Below are 27,131 nucleotides of genomic sequence, written 5' to 3'. Positions count from 1 at the left end.
GAGGTGGAGCTAAGGGAAGGAGTGAGAAGGTTCTGTAGACAAGCCATATTTGCATTTCAGAGAGACTAGATTGAGTGAATGCCCTTAGGTTTTAGATTCAGGTAGCTAGCCGTGTTGGTCTGACGCAGTCAAAATATATTAAAAAAACACAATAAATTGTCCAGTAGCACCTTAGAGACCAACTAAGTCTGTTCTGGGTATAATCTTTCGTGTGCATGCACACTTCTTCAGATACACTGAAACAGAAGTCACCAGGCCCTTCTATATAGTGGGAGGGTGGGGTGGAGTTTTTCTGTCTCATTACATATGCTGATCCAGGGATAGGCAACCTCAGCCCACCAGATGTTTTGGGACTACAACTTCCATCATCCCTAGCTAACAGGACCAGTGGTCAGGGATGATGGCAGTTGTAGTCCCAAAACATCTGGAGGGCTGAGGTTGTCCATGCCTGTGCTAATCATCTGCAAGCTATCCCTTGCTTTTTCTTGTAGGACTAATTGCAGTCATTAACAGTTGTCAACAAGTTTACCATACCCATTGAGTCTATCACCCATCTCCTACTACCCTTGTGAGAAAAACCCCACCCCACCCTCCCACTATATAGAAGGGTCTGGTGACTTCTGTTTCAGTGTATCTGAAGAAGTGTGCATGCACACGAAAGCTTATACCCAGAACAGACTTAGTTGGTGCTACTGGACTTTTTATTTTTTTATATTTTGACTGCCCTTAGGTTTGTTCAGGTTAACTGCAGAATTCTGCCCCCCCCCCCCTTTTAGATTCAAGCAAGGAGGCAAGCTCCCTTTGACAACAGAGTTGTTAGGCTTCCCCCAGGCAGCAAAAGCTTACCAACACTACCCCCACCTTCTGTTGCTTTTTCAAATATGCACTTTGCTCAACGGTCCTTTCTATTAATTCATTTTTCTCTCTCCTTGGCTACTCTGCTTCAGGAGTGGGTAGAAAAACCCACCGCAAAACATGGTGACAAATTATAATGCTAAATATTCTTTTCCTGTACCTCAGTGCCTTATTCTTTCAACTTCTTGTCCACTTGATTTGGCTAACAAATAGGTTTCAACCTGTAAACAAGTGATTTGCTCTACAATTAGACCATTCCTTTTTTCTTTTTCTGTCCACCCCTTCTTTGCCTGCCTGCTTGGGCTCATTGGTTCTTCTGTTATTTATTGCCTGTGATGTTTAAAAGCAATAAGCACACTGAGAGTTTATAAAAACTATAAGGTATCATTAAAAGCATGTAATGCCTCTAGGCTCTAAAATAAATGTAAACCAAATGATGAGCCAAAATACTAAGAAAAATGGCAGGAAGGTTCATTAGCTGGTTAAAGGCAGTTGGGGAAACTAAACTTCCCTGTCCCTTTTTCTTTCTTTTTTTTACATTTTCCAATATTGCAGATTTGCTCCAAATTGCAGTAAAAAATAGGAAGATGGGGAAAACATGCACGTGTTCCTCCAACCTAGGAAACCTGATGTCTGTTGTGGACATGTGCAGAGGTATTCCTTCAACTGTCCAGCACACCAGGAGGGCCAACGTGAATAAAATAATGAGGGGCACAGGTAAGCCCTTCCATGCAATGCCCTCAAATATTTTATGGGGGGGGTGAAGGTACCTTGACCCTTAGGAGTTGGCTTCTATGCGACCCATACACCTGTGGATCGTTCCTATTTTTAAAAAATCTATCTGCACTTCTGGCACCAGAGCACAGTTTGTCTCCTTTGGGGGGTTCTGAGGTGCCCTCCAGCCAAGCACTCGGCACACAAGGGGTTTTCCTGGGGGAAGCAGAGCCCTTTGCCGCAAGGCAACTTCGCTGTGTTTGTCCAAAGCAGCAGCTCCTGTGCTTGTCTTGCGTAAAAGAGCCTTTGAGAGCCACTCAGTTGATAAAGCAGGAGGTCAGCATTCTAAACAGGGCCTGATCCACTAGAAGTCCTGCTCTCGGACTCCAGGGCAACCGTGCAGGGCACACCCTTGGCCAGGGTCCCCCCCCCCCCCGTGGGGTTCGGCTTCTAGGGCTCACCTGGCCTGCCCCCTGCTGGGAAACAGGACTCTGCCCCACCCCCACCCCCAGCTCTTGCCTTGTCTGTCTTAACAGTGACAGATCTTGCAGTTGCAGCTGGGGGCAGTTCTGGATTCCTCTCCTGATTGCAGCACTGATACCAGGCCAGAGAAACCAGAAGGGCGACATGGCAGGATCCAGCCGCTGCACGAAGGCCACAGAACCCTCTTCCCCAGCAGAACCCTCAGACTCCAGCAGGAGACGCCTGTTTTCAGTATGGCTGACCTATAAGTCTTTGACATATCTTAGAAACCTGAAAAATGTTCTCCACACCCCACCCCACCCCGGGTTTATACCTGGTGCAGACTTTGGCTTTGCAGCTTCTGCCATGGTGTCTTCAGATATTCTTTTGTTCCTGTTTTCAGTTTGTGACTTTCTGAATCTTTCACTTGTGTCTTCAAAAACAAAAGAGAAAAACAAGACTGGTATTGTTACAAGTGATATTGACCTCTATTACTCCTCTGTCTCCTCCTAATTAAATTTGTATATCATCCTTCATCTGAAAACCGCAAGGCAGTTAACAATGTAAAACCCTCAAAGTACAGAATAAAAACAAGAACAAAAACAAAACAGTAATGTTCCTGCTCCCGTCCAAAAAACACATTTAAAAGCACATTGACTGCTAATCAGCCAAAGGTCTGGTTGCATAGGAACATTTTTGCCTGGGTCTCTGGGCAGACACAATGATGCTAAGCTTGCAATTCAGAATCCTTGTACTGAAGTTTGTGCAGATTTTCAAAGGCTCTAAAAACAAGTTTAAAGTGAATCAGACTGTCTCTCAGGGACCCACTGCCTGGGGGCCTGCAATGCAAAGCTCAGTGAGCCTGGTCAGAAGCAGCAATCCTTCTGAATAATCCCAGTTGCTGGAAACTACTGGGGGGGGGGGAGAATTGCTCTTGAGCTCAAATCCTGCTTGACAGCTTCCCAAAGGCATCTGCTTGGCCACTAGACTAGAAAGGGTCATTTGCCTGGTCCAGCAGGCGCTTCTCAAGAACATCATGTGGAATTACCTGCTTCAGTGTCCACACTTGGCTAGGATGTGATTTTAGGTTGATCTCCCCCACTATCGACCCGCATCAGATTATTCATAGACTGGGGAAACCCCAATTAATTGGGAGGAAAGTTCAGGTTGTCACTTGGATGAGGGTGACATCATGGGGACAATGCAAAAGCCCTGAACCCATGAAGTGCATTGAATCCCCTTGGACCTGCAAGCAGCTCCTTCCCTGCCACCACCTCTGGTTGGTCAGTCGCTGTGGCTCCCTGGGCAAGCAGGTGGCCAAAGCAGATTTGCTGTATGATGAAATATGCTGTGTCTCATTCCTGGCCGCCTTAAAACAACCCAAAATTCAGAGTGGGACAGACTGCAGGAGACAGAAAAGACGCTGCAGCAGTGTGAAAGAGAAGCAGGGAGCTGGGGCTGGGGCTGGGGCTTGTGGGTTCCAGGGAGGTGCCTGGTGGGCCTTTGGGGGGGGGTGCTGCACGCTGGGCCCCCCTTGCTGTGAGCCAGCAGGAACCTTCTCATGGATCCGGACGTGCCAGGAGAGTCCTGCATTTTGGAGGCTGTGTGGGTGGCTGCGTGTGCCTGCATCTGCCTTGGCTTTCCTTCAAGGGCCTCCCACACACCTCCAGCGGTGACCTTTGGGCACAGAAGGTTGCAGTTGTTATCTTGAAGACCAACAGAAGGCGATTGGCTAGCAATCCAGCCCCACCTTCATCTGAGCAGTTTTGCATATTTTGGACTGTAATAAACAGCTTCCCTTTGTCCTGCAATCTGGTGAAGTGCAGTTTTTGGTCATGGAGACTTGGGGGGCCCCTGGCATATTTCTCCTGCTATGTGCTGCTTGCCTCTTCTTCCTCTCAGTCCGGAGGAAGGCGCCTGGCCGCCAGAGGCTCCCTCCAGGCCCCCAGCCCCTGCCCTGGGTGGGGAACATCCTGCAGCTGGACACCACGGACTTCCCCGGATCTTTGGAGAAGGTAAGCCAGCATGCAGTACGGGCCGGTGGGGGCTGGCAGGCTAGCCTGGCATGGAGCCCCACGGCAAGATGGGGCCTGTGCCACCCCAGGCCTGCCCAGCAAGAGGCCTGAGTAGTTCACCCTCTTGGTCTTCACAGTCAGGAGGCCCCAGATGTTTGCAGACTGAGATGCACTTTGCAATGTGAGGGTTCCCAGGAGGGCTGCTTTGGAGCAAGGGGGGACCGCATCCTGCAGCGTGCCTCTGCCACCCTGTCTCAAGGAGACACACGTGTGGTGAGGCTGCAGGACACACTGGGGCCCAATAAGGGCAGCCCTGCCCTTCTCAGCTGCCCAGAGGCACCACCCAGGAGCTCCTCCTTACAGCAGCACCAAATGGCTGCAGAAGCCGCCAGCGAAGGAGACTCTGCCCAGGTAGGTGCGCCGAAGGCCCCTGGCTCAAAATAAGCAGCCCTCTTCTTTTTTAAATATATTTTTATTTGATTTTAAAATACATATAAACATACAACAAAAAACAATTCAAGATCCAACTATCAAGATTACTCTGAATTTCCTGACTTCCCCACATCCCTTCCATGGGTCCTAATGATAATATTTACAACTGCATATCGATACTTATCCAAATTTTTATCCTTCCAAATTATCCATACTTTCCATTACTTTACAAATGTGTTTAAAATCCTCCTAATGTTTTAACCTGCTTACAATGGTCTCGTAAATAAATTATGAACTTTCCCCATTCTTTTGTGAAGTTCTTGTCTTCTTGATTTCTGAACTTCCCAGTTAATTTTGCCATTTCAGCATAGTCCATCAGCTTGTTTTGCCACAATAAGCAGCCCTCTTCTACTGCTCCCAGCGAGGAGCCCAGAAGGGCACACCCCTTGGCGGTGGAGGCTGGCCGGGGCTCTTGGGGTGCAGCCTGAGGGCCCCCCCGAGAGGTCAGCCTGGACTTGCGCCAAGGAAGCCTGCCCCCCTCCCTTCTCTTCCCACAGCTCAGCCAGAGGTACGGGCCCATCTTCACCATCCACCTGGGCTCTCAACGGGTCGTGGTGCTCTATGGGCACGAAGTGGCGCAGGAGGCCTTGCTGGCCCAGGGAGACTCCTTTGGGGCCAGAGGAAGCAACCCCATTCTGGCTAAAACAGCCAATGGAACAGGTTGGTTTCTGGAAGAGCGGCACGCCAGCACACGCACAGCCTCCAGCCCCTTAGGCAGAGCCCACGGGGGCTTTGTCAAAAGTATTTATGGGCTGCTTTCTAAGGTGTGGCTTATGCAAGGCAGTGAACGCAACACAGGAATGCCCCCCTCCCCACGCCACCCATTAGGTCTCTGCTGGGCATTTGACAGACTAAGGTCCACAGCTCCCCTTCATGGGGGGAGAGTGTTGGTTAAGGTCCAGAGGCCAGGAACTGAGGAAAAGTAAGTAAGTATTGGGGGAGCTCCTTGTTCCAAGTACGGTAGTTCTCTGTTTTGGGTGACCCTCCCCATCCCCATTCCTGCTCCCTTTTCCCGCAGAAATACAGATCCAAGTCTGTGGCATCAGAAAGGCAGATTGTTTTCCCCTATGCAATGAGGCCGAATCCTGTACATGCCCCATTCACCTTCTCTCTAATTGCCCTATTGAGCTTCCTTGGCTCTTGTGGTGTGTGAGAGACAGACAGACAAATTCCACCCTCTGCTGCTCAGCTTACGGCAGAGGGACAGCGCAGCCCTGCGGTGGGGGGAAGCATCCTGGCCCCACAAGGCCCCTTTGCCCCTCATGCATTGCCTTCCTCTCTGCGTGTCCTCAGGAATTGGCTTCAGCAACGGGGAGACGTGGAGGCAGCTGCGGCAGTTTGCTGTTGCCACCTTGGGCAGCTTGGAGGTGGGGAAAAGGAGCTTTGAGGAGAGGATCCAGGAGGAGGCGAGTTTCCTGGTGGAGAGACTCAGAAACACAAATGGTAAGGAGGCCTCTTTTCCTCACCTCCAGACCACACAGGGCTACGGGCTCCTCAAGCAGACTTCTTTTATTCCAAGTAGCAAATGGCTGGTGGCTCATAGAATCATAGAACTGTGAAGTTGGGAGGGACCCGACCACCTTCAATATGCCAGACTGCTCTAACTTTTTGGCTCCACAGGATAGATCCTGATCAGGACTGGCCTTGTGGGCAGAAGAACCTAAGGGCCTGCTGGATCAGGCCAAGGGGAGCCCATCTGGGCCAGACTCCTGGGCTCACAGGGGCCAAGCAGATACCCATCAGAGGCAGTTTTAGGGTAGCGTGAGACACCCTGCAGGGGGCACCAAAACAAGGCTGTAGAACAGAGCGGGGGGGGGGGGCTGGATTGTAGTGTTGCATAGTCGTGAAAGCCCAAAGTCCGCCACTGCCCCATGGGAAACCCCCAAGCAGGATCTGAGAGCAAAAACAGTCCCTCTTGTGGGTTTGAGAATCATTGCTAACTCTGGCTGTGGAAGCAGAGCAGAGTCCACATGGCCAGAAGCCATCCTTAGTCCTCCCTTGGGTCTGGAGACGGGCCCTGACCCTTCCTGGCCTTGGAGGGGGGCCTGACCGGATGCAGCCGGGATCTCCCCATGGCCTCGAAATGATGCCTCTGCTTGTGCCCTGGCAGGAAGGCCCTTCGACCCATCTCGCTTCCTCAGCCAGGCAACTGCCAACATCCTCTGCTCAGTTTCCTTTGGCAGTCGCTTTGACTATGAAGACGAGGAGTTCCTGGGATTCATCCGCCTGGTTCAAGAAAATGCCCTTCTCCAGTCCAGCCCAATGACAAAGGTGAGCACACAGGCGGGGCTTCTGTTCCAGCCATTCAGCCACTGGGGGGGGGGGCGATGCTCTGTATAGGATGTGCAGGGAGGGCAGAAGATGGCCAAGGTTCCTTTCTTCCTGTGGGGCAAGAAGTGACCCATCATGCAATCTATGCCTGAGGTAGCATGGGGGCCCTTCTGTGATGGTGCCCCCCGCCAGCACTTCCTGACTCTGGTCTGGGTCTGCTCCTGCTGCTCCCATCTCCCTCTGCCAAGAGGCACAGAGAGAAGACACGCTCCCTTTCAGACTGCACCCAGGGCATCCCCACTGCCGACTGGGGAAGCCACAATCCATATCTATCCTGTATCTACCCTATGAAATGCTGCATTTTGATGTCCTTCTCCCCTAAATCAGCTTTGATCAGAATTGAGAAAAAACAGGTAATGTGCACACAGCCACACAGTTGGGGTCCTTTGTGGAAAACTCCCTAAAATGCCTGCACCGTCTCACCGAAAAGGCAGCCCCTGCTCCCATCAGCCGGGCCCTTCCAATTCCCCTTGCCCACCAGGTGAGGGGAGCAGATGGGGCTGGCTAGGGCGGGTCCCCAGCAGTGGGTGTGGGGCTGGAGAGGTCAGCTTTCCCCCTTCACAGAGACGGGTCCCAAGTTTGTGAACCAAGGGCTGAACAGGGGGGAGCAGCTCCAACCCGCTTGCTCCCCTTAAGCCGCTCAGACGCTGGACCCCGGCTGACCAATTAGTGGGTCAGAGTGCCTGCCCCCCACCTGCCAACTCACCCCTGGGCTGCAGCATGCAAGGTAGCCTGCAAGAACAGAGAGCTGAGCTATGAACATCCAGAGGAGGAGGAAGAGGTTGCGGGGGGTGGGGGGGCAGAGCAGCACCATCTCCTGTGTAAATGCTATGCACTACCCTGGAGGGTGAGGGGGGAGGTTGGCTGGCTGGTTTCCAGTTTAAGATTTTGGAAAAGGCTGCCTGATGTGAGCAGTTATTGGGCTACTCGGGTCTACCTGAACATAGGGCAGGCAGACTGGAAATGCCATTTGAATGGTAAGAAATGCTCCTTTCTATGGCCAGGCAACTATAGAATCCCAGAACTGTAGGTTGGAAGGGACCCAAAGGGCATCTACTCCAACCCCCTGCAAGGCAGGAATCACATGGTGAGTTTTACCTCCTGCTCTTCACAGCTGTACAATATTTTCCCGACAATCCTGGAATACTTCCCTGGATCTCACAAGAAGATATTTAAAAATACAGAGGAGTTAAAGCGTTTCATCTCAAGGCGGGTGAAAAGACACCAGGAGACAACGACGCCCAGCCAGCCTCAGGACTTCATTGATGCCTTTCTCGTTAAGATGGAGCAGGTGGGGGCGTGTCACCTGCCTCCTTGGCTGTCCTGCCTGCAGTGATCCCTGGGCCACCCTGCTCAGAAGCTGATCCGCTGTCTCACTGGGTCTCACTATGGCAGCCATCCGAGGGCAGGTGCCATGTGGTGCATGTGGTGCTGTGCCACCCCTGGCTGTGTGCTCAGCAGAGCCTCTCTGCCACGTTTCCAGACTGGAGGTGGCAGGGAAACGTGTCTGTATGAAAGGGGGCAGCAGGGCACATTTTTTCGCTGGAAGCCCACATCCAGGGTCAAAGCGCCCCCTGTTCCCACCTTATGCTGGGCCATGGCAGCAGGGGCAGAGGGAGGGGGCACAAAAGGCTTTGTTCTGCTTCTCATTGCACCCCCTTCCCCCCAGCTTTACGCAGGAGGGAGTGGGGGGTGGGTTGGGTAGTGGGTGGGTGGGTGTGCTGAGGAGAGGGATCCTGGAAGATGGCAGGTTGGGGAAGTCCTCTCCCCTCACACAGGATGAGAGGAAGAGTTTTCCAGGACTGGGACTTATCTCTGCATTGCAAACATGACAGACAGGCCCAGCCCCAGATCCTTGAGAGGTGTTTGTGGTGGAATTCTGTAATGGCAGAGTTACTCTGGGCAAATAATGTGCTTTGTGCATCTGTCGTCTCTTCCAACCTCCCCACAGGAGAAGCAGAACAGTGGGTCAGTGTTTGATCTTCAAGGTTTGGTGAGGAGCATCTTAGACCTTTTCATTGGAGGAGCAGAATCCACCAGCCTCACCCTGAGTTACGCCCTCCTGACTCTCATGAAGCACCCAGAGGTCAAAGGTAGGCCGCACCCTGACAGAAGTGGGGGGCTTCTAGTTGGGAGACTGAGGAGCTTGGAAAAGAAGGGGGCAGAGAAGAGGGGCAGAAACAAAAAACAAAGCAAAAAAATAATAATCAAATCACACTCACAAAAATCTCACTCTTACTACATCTCATCTATTTTCACCTTAGAGAAAGTTCATCAAGAAATTGATACTGTGATTGGCTCATCACGAAGTCCTTGCATGGCGGATCTGGGAAAGATGCCCTACACAGATGCTGTGATCCATGAGATCCATCGGACCTTGGTGCTTGTGCCACTGAATCTGCCACATGAAACCACAAAGGACACTCTCTTCAGGCAATACTTCATCCCCAAGGTCAGTTTCTGGCCTCCTGTGTGCAGTTTCCTTTCATCCACAGCAGACACTGTGGAGCCTTCTGGCTATTGGTTATAGTGGAGGAGCAGATTTGAAAGCTGGGCAGGACACACTCAAGGGCTTTCCAAACACACAGCACCAGAAATGTGCAGCCGGCACTTTGCATGCGAATCAAGGCCACCCTGCCAAGTAGTCCCCTCCATGCAAGCCTGAGACTCCTGAGGTCCACAGGAGCACCCAGAACGGAGGCCAGGGCTGGGGTGGGAGTACGGTAAGTCATTTCTCCATCAGGCACCTGGTCCCCAGAGGAGGTTACTGAGGGCTGCCCCACCTGAGCCAGGCAGGGGGTGACCCCAGACCTCAAGGGCCTTGTCTGCGATTGCACCTGCAGGGCAGAACTCTCTGCTTCCTTCTCTTTTGGAGAAGAACCTCTTGAGCCCAGGAGGGTCTCCTCTCTTTGTCCCCCCACCAGGGCACCACAGTCTTCCCTGCTCTGAAGCCTTCGCTGCACGACAGCAGAGAATTCCCCAACCCACTGCAGTTTGATCCTGGACATTTCCTGGATGATAACGGAGGCCTGAAGGAGAGCAAATTCTTCATCCCACTTTCCGTAGGTAAATAGATGAATCCTCATTTTACAGCTGAAAGGAATCTTGCAGCCAAACAGGTTCTCCTACGCCTCATCCTAATTCCAATGCATGGCTGGAGTCTCTGGCTGCTTGGAGGTGGGAGGGTCACAGACAGCCATAGATTTTGTGCCCACAGCATGGAAGAGCTGCTCTGCCTCCCCCCCCCCCCTGGCAATTTAGCATCTCATTTGGTCCCCCTTCCTGCCATCCCAGCCGGTGTGGCTTTGCCATTCCAAGGATGCAGCCAGGAAGGCACTTCCAGGGCTCACCTCCCTTTCTGCTTGCAGGCCAGCGGGCCTGTATTGGCAAGAAGCTGGTGGACATGACCATCTTTGTGGCCTTGACATCCATCCTGCAACACTTTGACCTGGTCCCTCTTGTGGCTCCTGAGGACCTCGATGCCTCGCCAGCACCAGCATTCCTGACAATGGCCCCCAAAGCCTACCAGCTCCGCGTTGCCCCTCGCTGAAGGGTGGGAAGGTGGCAACCCACACGGCTGCCACAGCCATGGCTCAGTGGCATGTTCTGTTTTTATTGTAACCTGCCTCTTGGAAGGGTTCTCGAAAGCCGGGAGGGGGGTGAATTGTTGGAGATTGGTAAATATATTACAACAAAGGGCAAAGAGAAAAACGGGTGGTGGGTGGAAAGGATGAAGGAAATTTAAGGTTTATAACTCATGGCACAAAAAGCTGTTCTATGCACAGGTTTTACATTTGCCAAGACTGAGCTGAGACATTGACGCTGCAATGTGGGGAAACTGCAGGAAGGCAACAAAAGCTCTGCTGGGCCACTGAGAGAAGAGGCGGGTGTGGGGCTGGGTGTTCCCCTTTGGCCTCTGCAGGTGGCTGCTCTTCCAGGGAGCAGCTGGTGGCAGGTCACTTTGGGCTGAGCAAGTTAAAGCAACTAACAAATTCAATAAACCGTAGTAATTGTGTACCCCTTGGTTCTTCCACATGTATGTTCCACCCTCCCCCAGAGACACTTGCCTGGCTGCCCCACATCACCTCTTTCCCCCCACTGGTCCCAGGGCCCCATCTGGTTGCAGCTGAGGCTGGGGCAGAGGGAGCCAGGCATGGGGGAAGGAGAGGAGCATCAGCCAACCCCAGGATCCGCCTCACCCTACCCCACCCCTCAACCTCCTGCACAGAGGGGGGCAGTCTGCGGAAATGTCCATGAAGAAGCCACCAGCTCCCAGGGGCAGCCCCCTGCACCCACGGGGGAAGGAGGAGGGATAGCTCCCCCCCTTCTGCTGATTCTTGGGGGTCTCAGCCCAGTTGTTACCGGAAAAATCCGAGGGCTCCCTTGGATAAAAGTAAAGACACCAACCAGAGTAACTTGGAGCAAATCAGCAGCCTGTAGGCCTGGTCTTTATTGAAGACTGTCGCGACAGGACTCCCACTGCCCACAAGGTGAAGCAAAATGGAAGCCCCGAACAAAAGAAGACCCTAACTTTTATTAGCTTCTAATCCCCTAAGTTACACCCCTAAAAATACATCATAACTACATCATGACTACATTAAAAACAGGAGGGGTCAGGGGAGGGGTTGCACAGGCAACCTGAGTATCATGACACCTGGCCGGTGCCCCTTCTCCCCCTCCCCATGAGTCATTTTCAGAAGACAAAAGGGTAGGCAAAGTTTCCTGCCCCCTGAGGGGGAATCCGATCACTGTTCTTTTGTCATAGTCCGTGTTGAATCCACTGGTGCATGCAGCCCGTTGTGTTCTTGATAGTCTTGTGTCTGAGCCATCAAGATGTCTATCAAGGTTGCCATGCCAACTGGGTAGGGCTGCAGAGTACGTGTCTTCTCGTTTAAGGGATTATGGCTGACCAGTGCCAAGCCACCCCCCTTTGATAGTCCTTGTTGTATAAAGTGAAATAAAAGTGGTCCGGTGTAAATCCAACGTCCGGCTGATTTTTAATGAATTTATAACGAAAGCTGTCAAAAGGAGTTCAAAGACAGGTTCACTTCCGGAAGAACTTGCTACATTTTGATTGGATTGTTTTGTTGTTTTAGTCGTTTAGTCATGTCCGACTCTTCGTGACCCCCTGGACCAGAGCACGCCAGGCACTTCTGTCTTCCACTGCCTCCCCCAGTTTGGTCAAACTCATGCTGGTAGCTTCAAGAACACTGTCCCACCATCTCGTCCTCCGTTGTCCCCTTCTCCTTGTGCCCTCCATCTTTCCCAACATCAGGGTCTTTTCCAGGGAGTCTTCTCTTCTCATGAGGTGGCCAAAGTGTTGGAGCCTCAGCTTCACGATCTGTCCTTCCAGTGAGCACTCAGGGCTGATTTCCTTCAGAAAGGAGAGGTTGGATCTTCTTGCAGTCCATGGGACTCTCAAGAGTCTCCTCTAGCACCATGATTCAAAAGCCTCAATTCTTTGGCGATCAGCCTTCTTTATGGTCCAGCTCTCACTTCCATACATCACTACTGGGAAAACCATAGCTTTTACTATACGGACCTTTGTTGGCAAGGTGATGTCTCTGCTTTTTAAGATGCTGTCAAGGTTTGTCATTGCTTTTCTCCCAAGGAGCAGGCGTCTTTTAATTTCGTGACTGCTGTCACCATCTGCACTGATCATGGAGCCCAAGAAAGTAAAATCTCTCACTGCCTCCATTTCTTCCCCTTCTATTTGCCAGGAGGTGATGGACCAGTGGCCATGATCTTCGTTTTTTTGATGTTGAGCTTCAGACCATATTTTGCACTCTCCTCTTTCACCCTCAATAAAAGGTTCTTTAATTCCTCCTCACTTTCTGCCATCAAGCTTGTGTCATCTGCATATCTGAGGTTGTTGATATTTCTTCCGGCAATCTTAATTCCAACTAGGGATTCATCCAGCCCAGCCTTTCGCATGATGAATTCTGCATATAAGTTAAATAAGCAGGGAGACAATATACAGCCTTGTTGTACTCCTTTCCCAATTTTGAACCAATCAGTTGTTCCATATCCAGTTCTAACTGTAGCTTCTTGTCCCACGTAGAGATTTCTCAGGAGATAGATGAGGTGATCAGGCACTCCCATTTCTTTAAGAACTTGCCATAGTTTGCTGTGGTCGACACAGTCAAAGGTTTTGCATAGTCAATGAAGCAGAAATAGATGTCTTTCTGGAACTCTCTAGCTTTCTCCATAATCCAGCGCATGTTTGCAGTTTGGTCTCTGGTTCCTCTGCCCCTTTGAAATTCAGCTTGCACTTCTGGGAGTTCTCGATCCACATACTGCTTGAGCCTTCCTTGCAGAATTTTAAGCATAACCTTGCTAGCGTGTGAAATGAGTGCAATTGTGCGGTAGTTGGAGCATTCTTTGGCACTGCCCTTCTTTGGGATTGGGATGTAGACTGATCTTCTCCATTCCTCTGGCCACTGCTGAGTTTTCCAAATTTGCTGGCATATTGAGTGTAGCACCTTAACAGCATCATCTTTTAAAATTTTAAATAGTTCAGCTGGAATACCATCACTTCCACTGGCCTTGTTATTAGCAGTGCTTTCTAAGGCCCATTTGACTTCACTCTCCAGGATGTCTGGCTCAAGGTCAGCAACCACACTACCTGGGGTGTACGAGACATCCATATCTTTCTGGTATAATTCCTCTGTGTATTCTTGCCACCTCTTCTTGATGTCTTCTGCTTCTGTTAGGTCCTTACCACTTTTGTCCTTTATTATGGTAATCTTTGTACGAAATGTTCCTTTCATATCTCCAATTTTCTTGAACAGATCTCTGGTTCTTCCCATTCTGTTGTTTTCCTCTATTTCTTTGCATTGCTCGTTTAAGAAGGCCTTCTTGTCTCTCCTTGCTATTTTTTGGAAATCTGCATTCAATTTCCTGTATCTTTCACTATCTCCCTCACATTTTGCTTGCCTTCTCTCCCCCGCTATTTGTAAGGCCTCGTTGGACAGCCACTTTGCTTTCTTGCATTTCCTTTTCATTGGGATGGTTTTTGTTGCTGCCTCCTGTATAATATTGCGAGCCTCCATCCATAGTTTTTCAGGCACTCTGTCCACCAAATCTAAATCCTTAAACCTGTTCCTCACTTCCACTGTGTATTCATAAGGGATTTGACTTAGATTGTATCTTACCGGCCCAGTGGTTTTTCCTACTTTCTTCAGTTTAAGCTTGAATTTTGCTATAAGAAGCTGATGATCTGAGCCATAGTCAGCTCCAGGTCTTGGTTTTGCTGACTGTATAGAGCTTCTCCATCTTTGGCCGCAGAGAATATAATCAATCTGATTTCGATGCTGCTCATCTGGTGATGTCCATGTGTAGAGTCGTCTCTTGTGTTGTTGGAAAAGCGTGTTTGTGATGACCAGCTTGTTCTCTTGACAGAACTCTATTAGCCTTTGCCCTGCTTCGTTTTGATCTCCAAGGCCAAACTTGCCAGTTGTTCCTTTTATCTCTTGATTCCCTACTTTAGCATTCCAATCCCCTATAATGAGAAGAACATCCTTCTTTGGTGTCACTTCTATAAGGTGTTGTAAGTATTCATAGAATTGCTCTATTTCAGTTTCTTCAGCACCAGTAGTTGGTGCATAAACTTGGATTACTGTGATGTTAAAAGGTCTGCCTTGGATTCGTATCGAGATCATTCTATCATTTTTGAGATTGCATCCCAGTACAGCTTTCGCCACTCTTTTGTTGACTATGAGGGCCACTCCATTTCCTTTTTGGGATTCTTGCCCACAGTAGTAGATATGATGGTCATCCGAACGGAATTCGCCCATTCCCGTCCATTTTAGTTCACTGATGCCCAGGATGTCAATATTTATTCTTGCCATCTCATTTTTGACCACATCCAACTTACCCAGGTTCATGGTTCTTACATTCCAGGTTCCTATGCAATATTTTTCTTTACAGCATTGGACTTTCCTTTCGCTTCCAGGCATATCCGCAACTGAGCGTCCTTTCGGCTTTGGCCCAGCCGCTTCATCAGCTCTGGATCTACTTGTACTTGTCCTCCGCTCTTCCCCAGTAGCATGTTGGATGCCTTCCGACCTGAGGGGCTCATCTTCCAGCATCATAACTTTTATATGCCTGTTGTCTTTGTCCATGGAGTTTTCTTGGCAGGGATACTGGAGTGGCTTGCCAGTTCCTCCTCCAGGTGGTTCACATTTGGTCCAAACTCTCCACTATGACCTGTCCATCTTGGGTGCCCTGCTTGGCATAGTTCATAGCTTCTCTGAGTTATTCAAGCCCCTTTGCCACGGCAAGGCAGTGATCCATGAAGGTTTGATTGGATTAGTCACGGTCAATTAAACCCGGAAACTTTGTATTGAGAGCTGTCAAAGTATTGGGAAGGGTGCGCATTAGCCTGCAGTACCTGCGTAGCCACCACAAAGGGCGCTGTTCAGTAACGCTGATCGGCTGAAGCGGCCGCCGATTGACCTCGAGTTCAGGGAATTGGTCTACCCATTCAAAGAATAGGGCGAAGAGGGTTTGATATAGCGAAAAGGGTTCCAATACGGAGAGCTGTCAAAGTAGCGCTTCCTTATTTACGGAAGGCTTTTCTAAGGGATGCCCCTCTAAAGGGGCATCTCCGGGGTCGGGGAAGGTGGGAGGTGTGTGTGTGGTGCTTGTGCATTACATTGTAATGGGGGGGGGTCTCCTGCTACACAGTAAAAAAGGAGGGAAAGTCAAGTACAGTGCCCCCTGGAAGAAGCAGTCGGTGCTTCTGCCCATTGCCGTGGGTGGCCCTGCTGAGCAGACTACACTTTCCAGCAGGCTCCACAGTGTAGATTTCAGAGCAGAAGAAACTATGATGATTGGCTATGCTCTAGGGAACAAAGGATGAAGGGTGATGGACTTGAATACAAGGAAAGTCAGCACAAGACAAGTGGTTCATTTTGACAAACACAGGAAAGCTGACAAGAGAGGACCTGTGATACTCTTATCTGATGATTCAGAGGGGGGAAATGCAAGCCCTGAATTGATGTATAGCATTCCAGATCTACCGTCTACTGTCAGACCTCCTAGCACAGATGCTGAGCAGGAAGGAGAACCAGAGGAGCAGATTACAAGAAGTGGTACAACCAGAGGGGAGGAGAGTGATGAGGAGGCACCCTGAGGTCTACAGGTATAGGGCAGCATACATTTAATCAATGATGATGATAATGTTACAAAAGTTGGGTGCCACCCCCACTCTGCTGAGCTGCAGCAAGAGTCCAAGGGGTTCCAGGCCTCACTCAGGGTCTGTGGTCCTTGGGAGAACTGAAACACAGAGGAAAGCATTCACCACCCCGCGGAGCCCATCGCCCAGCCCTTCCCATAGTCATAAGCAATACATAAATAATTAAAAAATACACAACCAAAATATACAACCAAACTGAACAATTTCCTCATAAATCACAAGATCTGAAGAAGAAGAAAAACCCAGCAGGAACAGACCTGACTCACAAAAACAACCTCCTAAGCCAAAGATTCTGTTCAGCAGCTTCAGCTTTTGCAGCAGAAGTCAGGGCCCAAGGCTCCCAGGCTAGGTGGGAAAAGGCCTTTAAAGCAGGGAGCAGGTCTTGCAGGAATCTCAGCCAAGGTGGCCTCAGCAGCCTCTTGGGTAAGACAGTTGGAGGTGTTAAAACCAGGAACGGGGGGGGGGGGGCAGTTAAACAACTTCCCCCAAATTCCACGTCCCCACCATAGCCTCTAAGGCCAGGACAATGACCTTTGACACAGGGCACCATACATACACAACCATTTCCTTGGTTGTAGTGACTAATGACTCCTCTGGAAGAAGGGAATCCAGGCTTCCCCTGCCTCCATAATCCCTGAGGCATGCAGTCCCATACACAGCAAAACAATGGAGATCCGCTGATGGGTTTGCTGAGGCAGGGTGTTCCCAAAGCCCAATCGGGAAGGCTGGGGGACAAGGATATACATAGTACCCATTGTTCTTTGGGTGGCGGGTACTTAAGGTGTCTGGGACTAAATCTGATAAGCGGAGCAAGTTGATGAACTTGGGTAACCTCAAGATCCCTCTCCCTCTTTATGACATGTTGATGGTGTATCAGTGATGTATCAATGATGCTTCTGGAAAGGTCTTATGGGAAGTGGGGGAAGGTCTTAAATGAGCGTGTAATCTATGCTGGGGTTCTCACTCCGTGTGGGAACCTGCTGTGCAGCAATAAAGATCCTGGTCTACTGATCACTGTTTTGCTCCAAATTACTTGGCTGGAACTTCTTTCTTTTACTGACCACATAGAACCGCGGGGGACTTGCACCCTGGCAAGCTGGGCTGTTGAGTAGTCTCTCACCCTGGATTTTTTCCTTAACAGAGGGGAGAGAGCAGTGGCAGTTCTGAAGCAGGTTGGTTAGATTAGTACTATAGAAATAGCATTATACTCCCCATTGCTCCTGCTGTAATAAAGTAACAAAAATGAACATTTTTACACAGTTATCTTGAAACCCTTGTTTATTTTTCAATAAATCCTTTGTATTCCACCACACCCCTCATTCTTTGCTACCTTAGGAGAGAAGTGTTCAAAGAGGAGCTCTCAGCAGGAAATAAGAGGGAGTTTGGTGCAGGACCCAGTCCAGACCCATCTCATAGGGGGAGGGTGGTGGTGCAGGGGTGTTTGGGCAGCGCCAGAGCCACGCCAAGGAAAGATGGGGTGGCAGAACATCGGGAGATAAGCCAGACCTCTGCATAGTATATTCCGAAGCGCCTCCTTAAGAACAAACCCCGTCCTTCTTACAACAGCCCTAGAAGGCAGACCGGGAAGTTCCCCCCGATATTGCAGGCAGTTGAAGAGCAGGGCTGGGGGCTGGAGAGACTCTCTTCCTTGTCTGTTGGCGGCAGCACTGGCGGCGCAGTCCCAAAGAAAGGACTCCTTCCCGCTCTCTCCTTTCCCGCCATTCAAACTAGTCCAAAGGCAAGAACCTTCCTTGTCCGCTACAGGAAACCCCTGAGCTCCGCAAAGCCCTTGCTGAGATGTTAATAAGGGTCTTAAAGAAACAAGAGCCGCTCAGCCGCCAAGCCCAGGGAATCCCCCAAAGAGAACAAGGCAGGAACTCCCTCCTGGGCCAGGGGGCGGCGGCGGAGCTGGGCGCGCTAGGCTTGCCAAGGGTTAAAAGGCATGGCGCCGGATTCCTAGAGAGGACAGGAAAAGAAGGCATCCCGAGCCCAAGCGAAGGGTTAAGAGGCATGGCGCCGGATTCCTAGAGAGGACAAGAGAGGAAGGCATCCCGCGGCCGAGCGAAGGGTTAAAAGGCATGGCGCCGGATTCCTAGAGAGGACAAGAGAGGAAGGCATCCCGAGCCCGAGCGAAGGGTTAAAAGGCATGGCGCCGGATTCCTAGAGAGGACAGGAAAAGAAGGCATCCCGAGCCCGAGCGAAGGGTTAAAAGGCATGGCGCCGGATTCCTAGAGAGGACAGGAAAAGAAGGCATCCCGAGCCCGAGCGAAGGGTTAAGAGGCATGGCGCCGGATTCCTAGAGAGGACAAGAGAGGAAGGCATCCCGAGCCCAAGCGAAGGGTTAAAAGGCATGGCGCCGGATTCCTAGAGAGGACAAGAGAGGAAGACATCCCGAGCCCAAGCGAAGGGTTAAAAGGCATGGCGCCGGATTCCTAGAGAGGAAGGCGGGCGCAGGTCCCTCGCTGGTCTCTCTCCTCCTGGGAGCCTCGGAGGGTGAGTCTTTCTTCCCCCGGGGGCGGGGGAGCCGGGGTGCGCGGGGGCCCCCCAGGGCAGGAGGGAGCTGAGCACCTCGGCTCTTCCTCGGGGTCCAGGCGCTGCTCTGGGTCGGGGGAAACGGGCGTGCAAAGAACGAGAGACAAAGCAGATTGAGTATTCACAGGCCGGGTAGCCAGGCAGAAGCATTTGGACATAAATGTCTATGCAAAAAATGAAAACGAAAACCTGAGCCCTGCACTCCGTAGAGAAAGACGGTCGGAAGACTGAAGGCGAGAAAAGAAAGCGCGTCTTCCTGCGGTGAGCTATGGATCTCCCTCCCGCAGGAGGCAGGCAGGGCCTCCGAGCTGGCAAGAAGGGCGGGTTGTTAACCCCCGGGGGGGGGGGGACGGGGGAACCTCGCCTGGCAGCTCCAACAATCAGGGCCGGAATGTAAATGCAGGCATGTGATATAACAATCCCACACATCTGCAGCAGGAGGATGGACATTCCCAACATTCCGCACTAACCCCGTTCCCCGGGATTCTTTGGAAGCCATGGCTCTTTCACAGGGTCCGATTCTGCTTTGAAGGTACATTGCAGGTGTGGCCTGGGCGTGCTTTTTCCTTTCTTCTTTGAATAACTTTTTATTGAACTTTATAAACAAGGATAATAGAAGTAATGAATGATACCAATAATTAGACCGAGTCTTCTCACGTCATTTGTATATCACAAAAGTAGCAAAATACATCTGCAGGAATATCTGCAATATATGTTTCATTATGAGTGTTCAACGTAGGATTCCTTGGTTCGATTCCTTGGTTCCTGAATTGGTTTAAACAGAAGCAACATAGCATAGCCAAACTCCCAGAGAGGCAAGCTTGTGGTTGCTCTTAGGTTAACTCCCCCCCCCCCCCTTTCATGTTGCAAATGGAAGAATGCCAGATGCCCTCATGGTCCCTTCCAACTCCACAAATCTGTGATTCTTAATGGAAATGTTGGTCTATTGATGAGTTGTGGGAGGGAGGCTCAAAGTGAAGATGATGATTTATGTTTACATTTAAATTTAGATCAACCAGATTGAGCCAAATACTGATGATGTGTGTGTTTTCTTCTGTAACCTCAAGGGGCAACAAAACCTCTGCAAATTCCAGCAGGCAAGTTGCCCACTTTCTTGAGGATGTATGTTATTGCTGTTCTTGTTGTTATTGTTATCACTATTTTTACTACTACTCCATTTATTATCCAGGGCAGGATACAGCAATTTTTAAAATCAACATTAAACAGAGTTGAAGCAAAATACAGTCACAGGAATAGGGTGGTCCTGTAAACACATGTCTGCGGTGTCAGAGGCTTTGGTGAATAGCGGAAGGTGCCAGATGTGCCTTTGTGGGAAGGAATTCCCCAACCAAGGAATGCCTCTCTTGGGACATCCCCCTTCCAAAACTCTGAGCATGGTGAGACTACCAAGACCTCTCCCAATCCAAAAACATCCAATGGGTATTTTAGAGAAGGAGGTGGTTCTTCAGATAATGTGAGCACCTTGAATGGGGCTCAGAAATGAACTCACAACCAATGCAGCAGTTTTAAAAAAGCAAGTGAATGTGTTCTCAGGTCATTGTGGGGATTAAATGAGGAGGGGTGTATGCCAAGTAGAGCTTTTTGGAGAAAAAGGTGGGATATAAATACAGTTAATAAAGAGAGCGAGCCCACCAGCTAGCCAATAATCTGGTCACTGCATTTTGGACCATCTTCCAAGTCCTCCTACAGCGTGGTGTAGTGGTTAAGAGTGGTGGACTCATAATCCAGTGAACTGGGTTCGCGTCTCCGCTCCTCCACACACAGCTGCTGGGTGACCTTGGGCTAGTCACACTTCTCTGAAGTCTCTCAGCCTCACAGAGTGTTTGTTGTGGGGGAGGAAGGGAAAGGAGAATGTGAGCCGCTTTGAGACTCCTTAAGGGAAGTGAAAGGTGGGATATCAAGTCCAAACTTCTTCTTTCTCCTCCTCCTCCTCCTCCTCCTCTTCTTCTCTTCAAGGACAGTTTCACACAGAGGGCATTGCAGTAATTCAATCTGATTCAGAGCATGGATTACAAGGGACACCTCGTCACAGTCCCAAAGGGACAGAGATGGCAAACTAGCCCAGAGCTGGAAATGGGCACTGCTAGTCCCTGAGGCCACCTGAGCCTCAAGTGACCATGCTGGATTCAGGAGTACCCCCAGGCATATATGGCTGTGTGTGGGTTAAGCTTTGTCACACCATCATCATCATCTGCATCATCATTATTAATCCACCCTTCACCTTCAGTCCCCAGGGCAGATTACAACATTAAAAACCACATTAAAACCGTTTAAAACAACTTACGATCTCAGAAATAAGATGAGTGTTTCTTTACTTGCTTTTTAGCGCTGTCCCTTGGCTCCACCCCCACGTGCTTTGAACTTTACCCCCGTCATCCTCAGGGGGTTGGCCAGGTAAGTATCTGGCCCTCAGAAGAAAAAAGGGGAGACCCCACACCAGTAGTATGTTTTGAGAACATTGGAGATTCCAAGTGCTAGAAAATGAGACAGAAACAGGAAAGAAATGTGTGTTTAGCGGGGGAGGACAGGACGGAGAGCAGCTTTTGAGGGCCCCAGGTTTAGGACCCCCCCCCCACAGCCTAGTGTCCACAATGCACTTGGTGCTCACTCGTCAGTCGCAGTTCTGACCTCATGCATTGACTGAAAGGCAGGAACAAGCGGGGTATTCATCTCACAGAAATGCCCTCAGTTGTCTGCACATTTTGTGTGGCAACATTACTTCTAGGAGGGCTAAAGTCTTCCTTTTTCTTTTAGAGAAAGCTCAGAGTCTGTGCTGTGGTGCAGTCCAACCCTGGTTCCTAGTAAGTCCACGCTTACTCAGGGAACATTTTTCTTCTCCTGACAGTGTACCAGTTTTATAACAGAACAATGCACTTGTTTTGTAGGACTTGCTAGTGCTTCTAATTGGGACAGACAGAACTTGGCAGAAGAAAAAGGGATCTCCGCGAGGCTTCATGAGAGCACAAATGGATGAGCAAGACTCAGCTGACCCTGAAGCAGGAAGAGGCCATGCTATCAAAACTGGGAGCAGTGGGAGTTTCTGGGGAAACTCGCTGCAGAAGGTCCTGGGTGAGGAGGACACCCTCTGCTCAGAGGTGCAGAGCCAGCAGTTCAGGCAGCTCTGTTCCCTGGAGACTGAAGGACCCCGAGAAGTTTGCAACCAATTTTACCGTCTTGATGGTCAGTGGCTGAAGCCAGAAAGGCATACAAAAGTTCAGATGCTGGACCTGGTGATCATGGAGCAGTTCCTGGCTGTCCTTCCACTAGAGATGGAGTGCTGGGTGAGGGAATGTGGAGCAGAGACCAGTTCCCAGGCAGTGGCCCTGGCTGAAGGTTTTCTCCTGAGTCAGGCAGAGGAGAGGAAGCAGGCAGAGCAGCAGGTGAGAGAGACTTTCCTCTGGATGCTCCTAAGGGGCTCCAAACATGAGGGAGAACATCCCTAAATCCCATCCTTTTTTGGAAAGCATCCAAGGAATGCCTCTGCCATTCCTTTTCCAGTACTTCTCCAGCTTCTCTGTTTTAAATCCTTGTTGCTCTTTCAGGGAAAGAAACTGTTTGCAGAAAAGGGCTTGGATTCCTCAGAGAGGACTCTGTTGGAAACCAGAGAGAGGCTGTTGGGTAAGGATTGATGAGTTCTTTCTACATTTTGGCACATGCTATTGATTTTGAAACGAATATAATGGGTTCTTTGAATTCTTTTGAGGAAGACATTTGGGCCCAACATGGAGTCTACACACACACAAAAACTGTTCTGAAAATGCTTTTTTAAAAATACATTGAATTTTCCATAAGGCTCACCACCGTCATTTAATGTCACATTGCATATTGCACTGAAAACACACTTAAAGCCTTTTATTTGTGGCTGTGTAGCTGAGTCCCAAGAACCCCAAGGAGAGGAGACCCATTTTTGTAGCATGAAAATGTGAAATGAGTACAAACATCCAAATGCACTCAGCAGGCAAGACTTTATGTAAGGCCCATCTGAAGTTAAGAGTCGTGCTGCTTAACCTCTGAGAGAAGCATGCACCTGTGTCTTCCTACTTGCCTTCTTACTTACAGGTGACCAAATGATGCCATCAAGACATGCTCCTCCATCTTTTCATGGTGCTGGAGGGGAAGCAGCGGCTGTGGAACCAGATCAAGTAGGAGGAAGAAGCCTTGTGGGGAAAGAGGCTGAGGGGTGGGGCTGGCTGGGTGCCTCCGGGCCCAAATGAATCTCTCCCCCTCCTCTTGCTGCTGTGAAACTGCCCTTAACAAAGTCTGAACATGCCATGCCAGAAGATTTGTGTGCTGTGAATAATCAACAGCCACCTCTCCTTAACTAGGTTTCTGAGTGTGGCTAGTATTATTTACCGTAATTTTCGCTCCATAGGGCACACTGGACCATAAGGCACACCTAGTTTTTAGGGGGGGGGGAATCTTATTCCCCACCCCAGCCCCAAAGAGCAGCGGACAGGCTTCTGGAGCTGTCAGGTGAAGCCCGGGTTCGCTGTCTTGGCTTCGTTTTTAGCTGTGCGCAACCTCTCCCGGCTGGAGCCTTGGCTTTGTTTTTAGCCACAGGGCTGGGGCAGGGGAAGCCCGAGCTTCCCCCGACCCCAGCCCCCAGAACAGGTAAGGGAGCGGCGGCAAGGTTGCGCGCAGCCTTGCCTCCGCTCCCAGAGCTTGCGGGGCTGGTGGGGGAAGCCCGGGTCCCCCCCCCCAGCCCCAGGGACTACACATTCGCTCCATAAAACACACAGACATTTCCCCTTAGTTTTTAAGAGGAAAAAAGTGCATCTTATGGAGTGAAAAATACGGTATGTTGTTGCACTTTTATTTATATATTTATTGTTGAATTCTAAGACAGGCTTCTAAGCAGTGGCCAGGAGTCCTCTAGCCAGCCACATCAGTTGCACAATGGGGCTCAGCTCCCTTTCCTCCCACTCCTTGTGCCCCCATGCACCCCTTGCAGTTGGCTTTAGGGCATTGGGAGCCCCCCCCCGCCAAGAACAGCGCATTGGGGAGTGGAGTGGGGATCTTTCCATCTGGCAAGCTGGAATGCTTGCACAGAGAGAAGGATTTGAAGTTCCACCCTATTACACAAAATTAATACCCATCATTAAAATACACAACAAAAAATCCATTAAAATGTTAAAACAAGCTCACATAATTGAAATGTGCAGCGAACCCATCCAATTAAAACAACACAGCAATTCACAGGGAGAAAATAGCAGAGCAGTGTACAGTTTATATTCTTCATGCTGTCTAAGAGAACAACCTTTTTCTTTTAGGGTCCAGTGTGCTTTGAAGATGTTGCTGTTCATTTCACAGATGAGGAATGGGTGTTGCTGGATCCTGACCAGAGAACTCTGCATAAGGAAGTCATGGAGGAGAATCGTGAGGTCATGGACTCTCTCAGTAAGACTCCCTCTTGCTTCATAATTTCTGTTTTGATATTGAGTATTGTGACAAACCTCCAGTAATTGGATGGAGCTCAACAGCACCATCTACAGCATCAAGGATTCTAACTCCCCAATGGAGGACTATCAACTGTTTTGTCTGTGCATATTCTCCCTCCAGTTAGGCTTCGGAGCTGTTAGGAAAGTTGAAACAGCTTCTGTCAGGGTTTTTGGTTGACTCAAGAGAAAACTAACATTGGAGATGGAGAAGAGTCCATGATTGGGCAAAGCAAAATCCATCCCAGAAAAGAGTCAGGCTTTATTGACCTCAGGTTCCTATAAATATGTCAGTTAATACAAAGACACTGAACCTTGTAGTAAGACCTGGGTGTTCATCAGTATGTATATAATATCCAGCTCTACCTCTCTTTCAAATCAGAACCTCGGTCCAGTATACCTGAAGGAGTGTTTCCACCCCCATCGTTCTGCCTGGACACTGAGGTCCAGTGCAGAGGGCCTTCTGGCGGTTCCTTCATTGCGAGAAGCCAAGTTACAGAGAATCAGGCAGAGGGCCTTCTCGGTAGTGGCACCTGCCCTGTGGAACACCCTCCCACCAGTTGTCAAAGAGAAAAACAAGTACCAGACTTTTAGAAGACATCTGAAGGCACCCCTGTTTAGGAAAGCTTTTAGTGTTGGACAGATTATTGTATTTTAATATTTTGTTGGAAGCTGTCCAGGGTGGCTGGTGAAACCCAGCCAGATGGGCAGGGTATTAATAATAACAACAACAACAACAACAACAACAACAACAACAACAACAATAATAATAATAATAATTATCAATAAATGAATGAATAAATAATTGTCTAACTCCCTTCTCTTTTTTCTCTCTCACAAGCATTGATTATCATTGTTCAATAATCTGGGGCTCAGTTTCTTCCTAAGGCTCTAATCCATTTCTCTTATTGTCGCAGGTGCTGATGAATTGGAAATTAAGAACAAGAGAGACCACTGCAAAATCCACACAGTGGAGAAGCCATATAACTATATGGTGTGTGGAGAAAGCTTCAGTCAGAGCTTCCATTCCTCTTCCCATCAAAAAAATCCCATTGAGAAGAAACTCTGTCAGTGCTTGGAATGTGGAAAAAGCTTCAGTCAAAGCTCCTATCTCATTTCCCATCAAAGAACTCACAGCGGGGAGAGACCATATCATTGCTTGGAATGTGGAAAGAGCTTCACCTGGAAGGCAAGTCTCACTTCCCATCAAATAATTCATACAGGGGAGAAACCATATCAGTGCTTGGAATGTGGAAAGCGCTTTAGTCGGAACTTCCATCTCACTTCCCATCAAAGAACTCACAGTGGTGAGAAACCGTATCAGTGCATTGAATGTGGAAAGAGCTTCAGTCAGAAGGGCCCACTCACTTCCCATCAAAGAACTCACAGTGGGGAGAATCCCTATCAGTGCTTTGAATGTGGAAAGAGTTTCACCTGCAAGGAAAGCCTCATTTCCCACCAAAGAATTCATACAGGGGAGAAACCATATCAATGCTTAGAATGTGGAAAGAGCTTCACTTGGAAGGTAAATCTTACTTCCCATCAAAGAATTCATACAGGGGAGAAACCGTATCAGTGTTTGGAATGTGGAAAGAGATTCACCCAGAAGGAAGGTCTCACTTCCCATCAAAGAATTCATACTGGGAAGAAACCATATCAGTGCTTAGAATGTGGCGAGAGCTTCGCCTGGAAAGTAAGTCTCACTTCCCATCAAATAATTCATACAGGGGAAAAACCATATCAATGTTTGGAATGTGGAAAGAGCTTCAGTCGGAACTCCCATCTCACATCACATGAAAGAATTCACAGAGGGGAAGAGCCATATAGGTGCTTGGAATGTGGAAAGAGCTTCATTCGGAAGGATAATCTCACTTCCCATCAAAGAATTCACAGCGGAGAGAAACCCTATCAGTGCTTGGTATGTGGAAAGAGCTTTAGTCGGAAAGAAAGTGTCACTTCCCATCAAAGAATTCATACAGGGGAGAAACCATATCAGTGTTTGGAATGTGAAAAGAGCTTCAATCAGAACACCCATCTCATTTCCCATCAAAGAATTCATACGGGGGAGAAACCATATCAGTGCTTGGAATGTGGAAAGAGCTTCAGTAAGAGGGCGCATCTCACAGCCCATCAAAGAATTCACACTGGGGAGAAACCATATCAGTGTGTTGAATGTGGAAACAGCTTCAATTCCAAGGGGACTCTCACTTCCCATCAAAGAATTCATACAGGGGAGAAACCATATCAGTGCTTGGAATGTGGAAAGAGATTCAACCAAAAGGAAAATCTCACTTCCCATCAAAGAATTCATACAGGGGAAAAACCGTATCAGTGTTTGGAATGTGGAAAGAGATTCAGTCGAAATTCCCATCGCACTTCCCATCAAAAAACTCACAGCAGGGAGAAACCATATCAGTGCTTGGAATGTGGAAAGAGATTCACCTGGAAAGGAAGTCTCACTTCACATGAAAGAATTCATACAGGGGTGAAACCATTAAAATGCTTGTGATGTGGAAACAACTTCAATTCCAAGGGGAATCCCGTGGTCCATCGAAGAATTCATACAGGGGAGAAACCATATCAGTGCTTGGAATGTGGAAAGAACTTCAGTAAGAGCACCAAGCTCACGTCCCATTAAATAATTCACCATGGGGAGAATCATAGAATTGTAGCATTGGAAGGGACCCTAAGGTTAATCTCTTGTCTTTGTCCATGGAGTTTTCTTGGCAGGGATACTGGAGTGGCTTGCCAGTTCCTGCTCCAGGTGGATCACGTTTGGTCAAAACTCCACTATGACCTGTCCATCTTGGGTGGCCCTGCACGGCATAGCTCATAGCTTCTCCGAGTTATTCAAGCCCCTTCACCACGGCAAGGCAGTGATCCATGAAGTGAGTGAGGAGGAATTAAAGAACCTGAGGAGGAATGAAAGAGGAGAGCGCAAAATATGGTCTGAAGCTCAACATCAAAAAAACTAAGATCATGGCCACTGGTCCCATCACCTCCTGGCAAATAGAAGGGGAAGAAATGGAGGCAGTGAGAGATTTTACTTTCTTGGGCTCCATGATCACTGCAGAT

The 27,131-nt window shown here is 49.3% G+C and overlaps 2 protein-coding genes across 4 annotated transcripts; both read left to right on the top strand.

Moving 5' to 3' along the window:
• Window positions 1-3,520: 3,520 nt before the first annotated feature.
• Window positions 3,521-10,886, top strand: LOC308588074 (cytochrome P450 2H1-like). Of its 3 annotated transcripts, none has more exons than XM_081196292.1 (9): window positions 3,521-4,046; window positions 5,036-5,198; window positions 5,832-5,981; window positions 6,649-6,809; window positions 7,984-8,160; window positions 8,821-8,962; window positions 9,134-9,321; window positions 9,794-9,935; window positions 10,238-10,886. In XM_081196292.1, the coding sequence occupies exons 1-9, from the start codon at window positions 3,867-3,869 to the stop codon at window positions 10,417-10,419; spliced, it is 1,485 nt and encodes a 494-aa protein (XP_081052418.1). In that variant the 5' UTR covers window positions 3,521-3,866; the 3' UTR covers window positions 10,420-10,886. The 3 variants fall into 3 exon arrangements, with proteins under 3 accessions (XP_081052418.1, XP_081052419.1, XP_081052420.1); XM_081196293.1 differs by having other exon boundaries at window positions 3,943-4,457; XM_081196294.1 differs by lacking the exons at window positions 3,521-4,046; window positions 5,036-5,198 and adding an exon at window positions 5,309-5,460.
• Window positions 10,887-19,015: 8,129 nt separating this feature from the next.
• Window positions 19,016-26,813, top strand: LOC308588030 (uncharacterized protein). Its single transcript, XM_081196193.1, has 7 exons — window positions 19,016-19,143; window positions 19,611-19,697; window positions 21,507-22,001; window positions 22,164-22,239; window positions 22,681-22,763; window positions 23,892-24,018; window positions 24,974-26,813. Exons 3-7 carry the CDS (start codon window positions 21,576-21,578, stop codon window positions 26,563-26,565), a joined length of 2,304 nt encoding a protein of 767 aa, XP_081052319.1. The 5' UTR covers window positions 19,016-19,143; window positions 19,611-19,697; window positions 21,507-21,575; the 3' UTR covers window positions 26,566-26,813.
• Window positions 26,814-27,131: the final 318 nt, after the last annotated feature.

This window comes from Podarcis bocagei (genome assembly GCF_964188305.1).
Source record: "Podarcis bocagei genome assembly, chromosome: 1".
Lineage (NCBI taxonomy): Eukaryota > Metazoa > Chordata > Lepidosauria > Squamata > Lacertidae > Podarcis > Podarcis bocagei.
This window is presented reverse-complemented; position numbering and strand designations above follow the sequence as displayed.